This window comes from Sceloporus occidentalis, unplaced genomic scaffold (assembly GCF_023333645.1).
Source record: "Sceloporus occidentalis isolate IW3139 unplaced genomic scaffold, rSceOcc1.0.p SCAF_119, whole genome shotgun sequence".
Lineage (NCBI taxonomy): Eukaryota > Metazoa > Chordata > Lepidosauria > Squamata > Phrynosomatidae > Sceloporus > Sceloporus occidentalis.
Genome location: NW_028317099.1, coordinates 127,428 through 138,917, shown reverse-complemented (window position 1 = coordinate 138,917; position 11,490 = coordinate 127,428). Strand labels below are relative to the sequence as shown.

The following is an 11,490-nucleotide window of genomic DNA, read 5'->3' as shown; positions in this document are numbered from 1 at the left end:
TGCCTTCCTGATGGTTCTGCATGATGGATAAGTATCTACCTGTATGTCTTATCATTGAGGAGACCACTAATTCTGACAAAATCCCCAATTTCATTTGCAGAAATGCAGTCCCAAACATGCAAGGAACCCCCCCACTATGCTTCACTGTTGTCTGCTCTTTGTCAAACTGCCTTTTGACTTATCGGTCTAGAGCACCTGCTGCCATTTTTAATACAATCCAGTTCCTGTGGTTCTTTGAATAGTTGAGTCGCTTGGCCTTGTTTCCATGGCTTGTATGGCTTTTTGACCACAGGTCTTCCATAGAGACCACTTCTGACCAGACTTCTCCAGACAGTAGATGGGTATACTAGGGGCCTTGTTTTTTTGTCAATGCTGAGCTGATCGCACTGCTGGATATTTTCTGATTGTGAATGGAAGCATGATGTACCTTTCATGTGCTGCACTACATTTTCTTGGCTGGCTACTGCGGTCCTCAAGGCTGCCCATTTTTTTTTTCCTTTCTTTAAAAGAACTTGGACAGAACATCTGGAAACTCATGTCTTGGAATTTCTGCCTGGTGCTGATCATACCTACCTTGTGTCTTGTTGCTGTGCTCAGTCTTGCCATGTTATATGACTTTTGATATTAAACTCTCTTCAAGAACCTACGCTTGCTTGTGGGTTTGGCTGTTTCCATTAATGATTGTGTTTTAACCTACATATAATGATGAACATTAGCACCTGTTTGGTATATGGTATATGCCTACAAAATCCCTGACTATGTACTAGTGCACCTTAAAGAATTTATGCTGTTAGCACAGTGTAGTCACACCAAATATTGATTTTAGCATTTTCTTAAATGATAAAATATAAATTAACATGTCTATTTCTGAAAGCATTCTTACTTTACAGCATTTTTTCACACCTGCCTCAAACTTTTACATAGTTGTGCTCTTTGTGCCTCCTTTTTTTACTATAAGACCAGTGTGTGCAGCGAGAAGCTTCAGTAGTCTAGTTGGGTGATGGAAGACCGCAGTGAAAGGCTACATGTTACCATCGGGCGGCTACACTAACGTGATCATCTGCTGGTCTTAAAGTGCCAGGGTCAGTTTTTATCCCTAGTCGGTTCCTGTACATGTACACGCACACTAAATATTGCATGGAGATGTTTCCCGTTAAAAAATATTTTTCTTCCTTTAGCAATATCTGATGTTTTTCTCTTTAACATGAGCCTTATAAGAAAAATCACAGAGGGAAAATGAAGAGACTGCAGAACAGATAAGCAACTAGATAGGCAGATGCTGCTGCATAAATCATTAAACTCAGCTCTGCAGACAAATATTATTTAACCTTATGAAATCTCTCTAAAAACTACTTTACCTGAATTTAGATTTTTGTAGGCAACAGCTGTCCCTACTCAATGATGGTCTTTATTTCTGTAGCATGTGCTCACTTACTAATTTCTCTAACTCCCCTTTTCTATTAACTTTTATCCCGCTATGTCACTTTGCCTCCTACTCCTACCCACTGCTTCCAACAGCTTTGTGACCACAGACCTCATCTCTCTCACGCTCCAACAATTCTCAACCGATCTGCTACTGCTTTTGATGAAATCACCCTAGCCACTACTCGCTCTTCACAACACTCATGCCTGGCACAGCACACTAACCAGATATCTTTAACATTGCTTCTGAATTGCTGAGCACACCTTCTACACAAAAAAATGGAGTGTCCATTTAACTATACATTACATAGTCACATTGCTGGTGATTCTTTTTAGAATTAGTATTTAATTAAGACACAAACACTGGTGAATTCTAGAACTAGGGTTTTCTTATCCAATTTATTTGAAGGGCAAAGTTTTTGTTTTTGGTTTTTTTAAATGGTCTTTATCGCCACAGCAACAACAAAAAATGATAATTATTATATACCTTAGAAGAATTTGTAACAATATTTCTTATTTAGTACAAACCTATTTTCACAGCCAGAGTGCCACGACAAACTAAAGGCATCTGTAGGGTACTGCATACTGGCCACATCCGGATGGACCTCTGACAACTTGGCAAGATGCCATGAGTGTGGTCTGATAACTGAAACGTTCCTCCTACGAAATACATACGCAAAGGGCATTAGCACCCAACAAAAGATTTTATAAACGACACAATATTCAGTACACTTCAGCATATAAAACAGTGGTGAAGAAGAATATGAAACCAGAACAAAATTCTAATGGCTTTGAATGGACATTTCCAAAGAAAAAGTACTAAATTAAAAAAAAAAACTACTACATGAACCTGCGGTTCACACTTTTCTACTACATATCTACTTCCTACTACATACTTTATCCTACTAACCACTATATGGAATTACCTTATAACAAAATTGGCACAGAAAGTTTTTGTTTAGAGAACAGAGTCAGTAAGATCACCTCAGGAAAAAGCCAAGGTGCAGACATACAGTGGAAATACTTGTACTACAAGGTGGTAAGATAGCGGATACAAAAATAACAAGGTCAGTATAATTTATATAGTAGTCCTATTTTGCCATGTTTTTGACAGGCTTTACACTTTATATTTACACTTATATAGAACATTACAGATCAGTATGGTTATGTTTTTTGTAACAGTAGTTTTGTTTATATATATATATAATTTACTTTAGCTTGAAAACATAGCACTTATGTATATTTGATCATTAAGTTAGGGAAATCCACAAAAAGAACATTAAGATTGTTATCCGAGACAATGCATTTTTTTACTGTTAATGTATGAGATATTGTACTTTACTTTTATAAAGTATATTGCATGAATGTAACTAAAAAAAGACTTATGATGGGGAGATAGAGAGCCTGAGAGACTATTTCAGTGGAAGTAAGAAAAAGTTGCACTACTCACTCAATTGATATAAGAGTTAATCTTATGAAGAAAATAAAATGAGTACTTACTTGGTTTAGTACATCAAACCAGCATTACCGATGTTCAATAAAAATATCTAAAGCCTGAAAATCAGTACAAAATAAAAAAATATGCACTTCTAACCTTTTCCAATGCAAAGTAAAAGCATGAGAGGAAAAGCACATCTGTCGCTGACAAAAATCTTCTATAGAACTTTTTTCCTATTTTTTTTTCCTTCTCCTTTTACAAGAGGAAAATGAGAGAATTTTTCCAATGATTTTGGGAGGAGAGTAAGAGAGGTGCACTGCTACATTTGTGAATGGGGAGAAGAAGAAGTGACCTAAAGAGAAGTGCTGTCCCAAAATACATAATGACGATGCACGTGGTCACCTCCCCGACATTCCTGAACCCTCCAGGAAAAGCAGAGGAAATGGAGGCGTAAGCGAGATAAGAACAGTGAAGAGGTTGTGGGAGATGCAGGTTGCCCAATTGATGTCTGCATTAAAAATTAGGACGGTAGTCCACCTCAACGTTTGGTAAAAATTATTGCGGTGGTAAATAAGTACTCCATTCCAACCAAAGAGGGTTCAGTGAAGAGACAGGAAAACCTCTCCTTCGAAGGTATGAATGGTTTAAGAAATATATAATTATTTGGTATTACAGCAGGGTATGCTGTCATCGACAATTTGTCTACCACAATAAATACACTGACGTTATAAATGCATTAAACATAATAAGGCTCTCTCTTCTCTCCTGTGGGATTATCGTGACTACCTAAGAAAGTGAACCATTATGTCGATTTCCCCTCCCAGTGTATGTTATTTGGAGGGGCTGCATTCCATGACCCCCCCATCCCTGTGTAGGAAATTTCTCGGCAATTAGCATGGCAGGCAGGAAGTGTATTGGTCCGAAAAACAATACTATGTTTATTTATATAAAGCGAGCAAGGGGAGAAAGAGTAATCCACGAAACAATGCATGGGACTGTCACATTCCACAAGTTTGGCTTAGGGCTGATAATAATAATAAATGTAATTTGTTTAAAGTCTGCTAGAAAAGCGTGTATGAAAGGATTTCTTTTAAACGTAATGTGTGAACTAAGGTGAATCAACGAGAAGCACACTTAATATATGCAAAATATCATGTTACCCCAAATGTTACATAAAAGGATATGCAATTTCTCTGTTTTTTTTTTTTTATTTTATAAAAAGTACGGAATTATAACTGGCAGTGACACGTTTAGGCCTAAATTTCCCAGGCCTAATACAAGAGCGAACCAACAAAAACAGACGTGTTTTAATATTAATGAAACTAAAGAGAACTAACCACCAAAAATAATTTGAGATGCCATCACAGAACAACGGTGTTAAGCTTCGTTACCTTACACTGATTAGCTAAACGTTGCATTAGACGGGCCATAACTGAATACCTGACACATGTGCATACGATAAGCATTTGGCTGTCCTAAATATAAGAAAAGACCAAGGATCAATTAAGGTTTGAGCCTTTACAGCAGGAATAAAGGGACGATTAGAAGGGCTTAATTGAAGCCCAATGGAGCAGCGCAGCTTAGGCGGAGTGGGCCTTGACAGAGCTAGGTGGTGTGCAAAAAGGAAGGATTTAATTTAATTGGTTTAGAATTGTTATGGGTGGGGTTATTGGTAAGGTATATAAGTGGCAACCATTTTGTAAACTGTCACTTAACTGCTTATCCAAATCCTGGTTGTTCTGTATTGAGCAATTTGGTTCGGAGAGGCTTTTGCTTTATTTTGCAGATGGAGCGGGAAATTGAAGAGATTCTGGAAGGGCTACGGATGGCTACGAGGGATCGTGGTACCGGTTGGCTGAGGGAGCAGTTGGCACCTGTGTTGGACGTCGTGGCGGTTCCTTCGTCGGGTCGGCCTGTGCGGCGCACACGGCCTCCGGAGCGCTTGAGCCCGGAGCTGTCTTCGGGTGGACGTTGGGTCCGGAGCCGTTCAGGAGACAGGCGTGACGAGAGTGTTGGAGGCCGGAGCGGAGTTGGTGTTCGTGGGAGTGGTACTTCGCGGGCGCCCCGTGGTTTTCATCGGGCCCTGGCGGAACAGCAGCGGTTGGAGGTCGACATGGCTGGTGTGGGTCGCGGCTACGTTGGAAGGTATGAGGAAACGAGTGCGGCGGGCCCCGGGAGGTCGAGGGGTGCTGTTAGGTCAGCGCGGGGTGAGACGGGTGGCAGCGTGGTTGGCGGTGCGTCTGCCCCTGAGGTGCGCAGTGGCGGGAATTCTCCGTCGTGCTCGTCGGAGGAGGAGGGAGCGGTTCCTGCAGCGTTGAGGGTTAGTGGCAGCCCCCGAGCGTTTTCTGCGGGCCTTCGGTGCGGGGAAGGTGCCGTTTCGGCGGCTGAGCAGCTGACTGGAGGTGGTGAGAGTTTTGCGGCGGGCCTCGGGCGGTCCCGTGGTGCCGTCTCTGGTTTTACGGCAGCTACGTTGGGCCGGGCACAGCGTGTGACGCAGGATGTTGGGTTGTTGGTTGAGGAGGCTAGTTCTGGGCAGGTGGGTCGCGGTGGCCGCACTTTGGTGTTGGAGAGTCAGGCGCAGGATGTTGCTTTTCTTCGGGATAGTATTGAGGCGCTGTCTTCGTCAGGGGGTTTAGGTAGAGGTTTTAGTAGGGCTTGTGATAGGTCTAGGTCTCCCTGTGGGAGTTCGGGGAGGGAGGTTGGGGATGTTGGTGGTTTTCGGTCTCGGATCCCTGTTCGGCGTGGTTCGTCTGTTCGTGGGGAATCTTTTTCTGTGCCTCGTATTTTGTCTCCTTCTAGGTCTTTCGGTGCGGTTGGAGGTCATGGCCCGGGTCCTCAGCGACGTCCTTCTGCGGCGGCTGGGGGTGATGGGAGTGCGGCCTTGCCAAGGGATTCCCATGATGGCGGCGGCCAGGATGCAGCCTCGGGGCTTGGAGCTGCAGCCGGAGGTTCCGGTGGTGAGTCTAGAGCTATGGTTGAAACCCGACAATTGTTAGATGGTTTGAAGGGTTTGTTGGGGTCTCTGCAGAAGGGGTCTCAGGTGGGTTCTGGTTGTGGTCAGGTGTGGTCTCCGGTTGGCTCCGGTGTGGGAGCAGGCGGTGCGGTAGTTGTGCCAGCAGTGGCAGGAGTGGATGGTGGTGAGGCTTTGGCTTCGGGGGCTTCTTCGGTTAGCGTCGAGAGGGCGGAATTGACAGGTGGGATTCCGGATTCGGCTAGGCAGAATGCCTATGTTTCTTTTGCTGGCCCCCTGGGGGTTCATCTGAAGCAGGATGTTAAAGATAAGATTTGGAAAGGGGATTTTGTGGAGATATTTTCTTTGTTGCCTTTAGAGGAGTTTATAGATTTGAAAGAGGAAGATAAGAAGGATGCTAAGAAGGAGGAGGAGGAAAAGAAAAAGCGTTATAGGAAGATTCCCAAGTCGTTTGGTAACTGGTTGAGGGCATTTTGTATATTGGCTAGTGTTATTGGGGAGAAGTCGCCTAATTTGTGCTCTCCTCTTTTTTGTTACTTGGATGGTATCTGGGAAGCGTATAGGACGTATGGGGGTCTGGCGTGGTGGAAATACGACGAGCAGTTTAGGCAGCGATTGTCGGCTAATCCAGGTATGCGGTGGGACCAGATGGACCTGCCATTGTGGATGAAGCTTATGATGGCGCAGAAGGCGCAGCCCTTTCAGTCGGGGGCCGGCGCGGGCGGGCACGGTTCCGCGTCGGCCGTCAATAGGAAAGGTTTTTGTTGGCTGTTCAACGACAGCCATTGTAAGTGGGGGTCTGCTTGCAAGTTCAAGCATGAATGTTCCGGTTGTGGGGGCGCCCATAGTTTCACGAAGTGTTTCAAGAAGGGGAAATCTGGAGGAGTCTCGGGAACTACGTCTTCCGGGTCCGGGGCCGCTTCCTCTGGGGCTAACCCCGGTGAGGTTAAACGCGATGCTACCCTGGCTAAGCCGTTACGGTAATCGTGAAGCGGCTCAGTTGTTGTGCGACGGTTTTCGGTATGGGTTTTATATTCCTTTTTCTGTTAGGCAATTTCGGAGTTGTAATCGGAATTTGAAGTCAGTTTTGGAGTTTCCAGAGGTGGTGAGGGACAAGTTGGCAAAGGAAGTCTCTTTGGGCAGGATGGCGGGTCCTTTTTCTTCTCCCCCTCTGGGTAATTTGCGTCTGTCACCTTTGGGGGTGGTACCTAAGAAGGAAGTTGGGAAGTACAGGTTGATCCATCACCTGTCATACCCGAAGGGTTTGTCGGTGAACGATGACATTGCTGAGGTGCTGTGTTCTGTTTCCTATGCATCATTTGACCAGGCTGTCGAGTTGGTTAGGAAGGCGGGCCCTAATGCCCTTATGGCTAAGGCAGATATTGAATCGGCATTCCGTTTGTTACCGATTCACCCGGATTGTCATCATCTGTTGGGTTGTTATTTTGAGGGTCAGTATTTTGTCGACTTGTGTCTCCCTATGGGTTGCTCCATCTCTTGTTCTTATTTTGAGGCGTTTAGTTCGTTCCTCGAATGGGTGGTCAGGATGGAGGCAGGGAGTCGGTTTTTGGTTCACTATCTAGATGACTTTCTTTGTGTGGGTCCGTGTGGATCTGGGGAGTGTGGTTATTTGTTGCGGATGTTGGAGTGGGTGGCCGGGTTGTTTGGCGTCCCGCTGGCTGCGGACAAAACCGAGGGTCCTACTACCTGTTTGAGTTTTTTGGGCTTGGAAATTGACTCGGTGGCGGGTGAATGCAGGCTGCCGCAAGATAAGCTGCGGGCGCTTAGGGATGTGGTTCACGAGTTTCGTGGTGTTCGGAAGGTGACCTTAAGGCAGTTACAATCCTTGATTGGTCGTTTGAATTTTGCGTGTAGGGCCATTCCCATGGGTCGGGTTTTCATTCGAAGTTTGTCACGGGCCACTTCGGGCGTCCAGTTGGCGCATCATTTTGTACGGGTTTCGGCAGCTATGAGAGCTGACTTGGAGGTGTGGGAGGTGTTTTTGCAACACTTTAATGGTACGGTGTTTTTTCGCAGGGAGTCGGTGTCCGCCGAGGAGTTGGAGCTTTATACTGACGCTTCGGGGAGTGTTGGTTTTGGGGCGTATTTTCAGGGCCATTGGTGTGCGGAACGTTGGCCGGATTCTTGGAGGGATAGTCCGCTCATGCGCAACTTGGCATTTTTGGAGTTTTTTCCTTTGGTGGTCGCCTTGTCTTTGTGGGGCGAGTCGTTTCGTGATAAGAAGGTGGTGTTTTTCTCGGATAATATGGCGGTGGTTCATGCGGTAAATCGGCTGTCGGCTTCTTCTATGGCGGTGGTTCGGTTGTTACGGAGGTTTGTTCTGCTCTGCATGTCTCTTAATGTGGTGTTTAGGGCTGAGCATGTCCCGGGTTTCTTAAATATTATAGCGGATTCCCTGTCTCGTTTTCAGTGGGATCGGTTCCGCGAGGTGGCGCCCGGGGCTCAGGATTCAGGTCTGGTCTGCCCGGACGAGATGTGGCACTTAGGGACGAGTTGCTTGCTGGAGGCGTGAGAGCATCGTTGGCGCCGGTAACATGGTCGGCTTATGGTAAGGTTTGGGCCGATTGGGACAGGATGGTTTCCTGTGTGGGGTCTGTGAATTCGGCAGCGGAACAGCTGGATGTGCTGTTGTGGTTCCTGTTTGATTTGGTTTCGAAAGGGGCTTCCCCCGCGGTCTTGGGGAGGAATATGTCAGCTTTGGCGTTTTTGTTCAAACTTAAGGGTTGGAAGGATCATACTAAGGAATTTTTGGTTCGTCAGGCTTTGAGGGGTTTTCGGAGGTGGGTTGGTGTTGGTGACAATAGGCGCCCGGTGTCGGTGCAGGTGTTGCAGAAAGTGTTGGATGTTTTGCCATCGGTGTGTTTTTCAGTTTATGAGTCCAGGTTGTTTGGGTTGGCATTCATTTTGGCGTTTTTCGGAGCTTTCCGGATCGGGGAGCTGGTGAGTAGGAGTCAGGCTGGAGGTGGGGGTCTTCAGGGGTCTGACGTACTGGTTAGCAAGGACATGGTGTCTACTCGTTTACGGCGGTCCAAGACGGATGTGCTTGGGAAGGGGTGTGATGTCGTATTGTATCCATGGCCGGGGTCCATGATGTGTCCAGTTCAGGGTTGTTTGGAATACTTGGCTCATCGCCCTGCTGTGGTGGGACCTTTTCTCTTACATGAGAACGGGTCGGCTTTATCTCGGTTTCAATTTTTGCGGATCTTTCGTGTATGTTTGGAGCGCGTGGGTTTGGATTCACGTCAATTTGGTACGCACTCTTTTCGTATTGGGGCTGCTACGGTAGCAGCCCAGATGGGGTTCGGTGATGATTTGGTGAAGAAGTTGGGGCGTTGGGAGTCGGTTCGTTTTAGGTCGTATGTTCGGCCTGAAGGTCTGTTGTGAGCTCTGCTCGGCTGGAGGGCTTTTGTTTACTGTTGTTTTGTTTTTCAGGTTTGGTGGCCTGGATCATGGGCCATTCCTACGTCTATTGGGCTGGTCAGAGAGCTGCAGTTCGTGGGACGTGTGCGCAACTGGGCTTTCAGGAGGATCGGCTGTTGCTGCGATGGATCGGCCTTCGCGGTGCGGGATGGAATGATGTGTGTGCGGAACTTTGGCGACTCTTGAGGGATGAAGGGGTTCCGGACATTGTTTTGTTCCATGCGGGAGGGAACGATTTAGGTGTGGTTCCCCAGAAGGAATTAGTTTGGCGGATGAAACGGGATGTGGAGAGGTTGAGGGCTTTAGTCCCTCGTGTGTTGGTTGTGTGGTCGGAGATTGTCCCGAGGTTACACTGGAGGCATGCACGTGATGCGGATGCCCTTGCGCGGTGCAAGGGTAAGGTGAATAAGCTCATGGCGAGCTTTATTAGGCGATGTGGTGGCCTGGTGATACGGCATTGGGAGTTGGAGTCCCTGTTGCCTGGCTATTTTAGGGAGGACGGTGTCCACTTATCTGATGTGGGCCTGGATTTTTTGAATTTGGGTTTTCAGGACGCGTTAACCCAAGCTTTGTTTTTTCGGTGTGGCGGGGCTCAGACGGCTTGAGGGGTTCAAGGTCTGGCCTGTGGCGGGGTTAGTTGGGGATTATTGCCTAATACGGTGTTTTGTTATGTTTTTGGTTAATAATTTGACTTGGTTCAAGTTATTGGTGTAGGTTTCGAGCTGGCCTGTGGCTCAGAACCTGGGGTGGTGTAGGGGTGTCTCGGTATGCCCCTGCATTGGTGTGTGGTTAAATTGGTGGTGTGGGGGTGTCTCGGTATGCCCCTGCAGTGGTAATTTGGTTAAATCGGTGGTGTAGGGGTGTCTCGGTATGCCCCTACATAGTTATAATTTGGTTAAACGGTCTGGTAGGGGTGTCTCGGTACATCCCTATTGTGGTCAATATGTTAATATGTTAATGTGGAGGCACCTGGTATGTGTTGGTGCCATTATATGGTTAATTTATTGGTTATGTGAGGTCATTGTCAGTGCTAATAAGATTTAAACTGTTAATAATGTTAACCGGGGTGGCTGGGTTGACAATGACCTCTAAATATTGTATATATGTTAATAAAGCTGTGGACAAAAATATTTTGCACCCAAGTAAAGTGTCAGAGTCATTATTTGGGTATGGGGGTATGAGCTTCCTGGGGCACAAACTCAACTATGCGCCTGTCATGTTCTGGTCTCTTGTCATGTTTGTATGTAACAGTCATAAGCACTTGAAATTATTTTATGCCAGTCACTAAGAACGGACACAGTGTTACCCTGTAGTACATGTATTTATTTTAAAATGTTGTTTTTCCTCATCATAGACTGTGGATGAGACAAAAAAGCTACCCCTCTATAGATCTACTTCCCTGTGCATTTGGAAAAATATATATCTGCCCTAAAGGGGCACACTGTCTTGAGACTGTACCTACAACCTAAACATATATGTTTTCATAATATGATATGGACAAGAATGTAGAGCCTGCATTTTAGAAATACTAGTACCAAAACATATATTTCCATTTATGGTGTACTTAGAAGTCATACTTAAGCTTTTTTAGTGAACAGATTCTGACCACTATTTTCCTCCATATAAAAAGGTTAAGGTTTCTTTCATATATAGCTGTTTACCATAAATGACAAGTTATAATAAAACTGCACATGGTTTGCTTTATTCATTCACATATTTTGTTTACGGTACATATTGATTTGATTGATACAATAAAGTTACATAAATGAAACATAACACAGACTGTAAGCTCTAATGTGCAGGAAGTCCCCTACTTTTGTATTCACACCTATTGTTCCCCAATCAAAATGTCTGTATGAGTACCGCACTGTTAACATCATGGCTGGAAAAGTCAGAATGTCAAATATAAAGCAATAATTGAATCAGCAATTTAAAATCATCTACACTATATGACCAAGCGTATGTGGACACCCCTCCAAATTATTGAGCTAAGGTCTTTCATGCAGATTGTGAAATTGCCTAAATGGGTTTTTGGCTGAATGGTAGCAAATTACCACAGACATGCTACACATCTTGTGGAAAGCCTTTCCAGAAGAGGAGAGGCTGTTATAGGTGCTAAGTAAGAACCAACTGCATTTTAATGCTCATGGGAATAAAATGTCCTACAAGCTCATACAGGCATGATGGTCACTATATGACCAAAAGTAACTGGACACCT

General features: G+C 45.4%; 1 protein-coding gene across 1 annotated transcript in view; it reads right to left on the bottom strand.

Annotated features, from left to right (window-relative positions):
- LOC149282297 (protein Shroom4-like) overlaps positions 1–11,490 on the bottom strand; it is a 47,012-nt gene that overhangs the window by 13,131 nt on the left and 22,391 nt on the right. Inside the window, exon 3 of the mRNA XM_089498364.1 lies at positions 1,951–2,082. Within this exon, the coding sequence (XP_089354490.1) occupies positions 1,951–2,082 (132 nt within the window). The remainder of the gene's footprint in view (positions 1–1,950; positions 2,083–11,490) is intronic.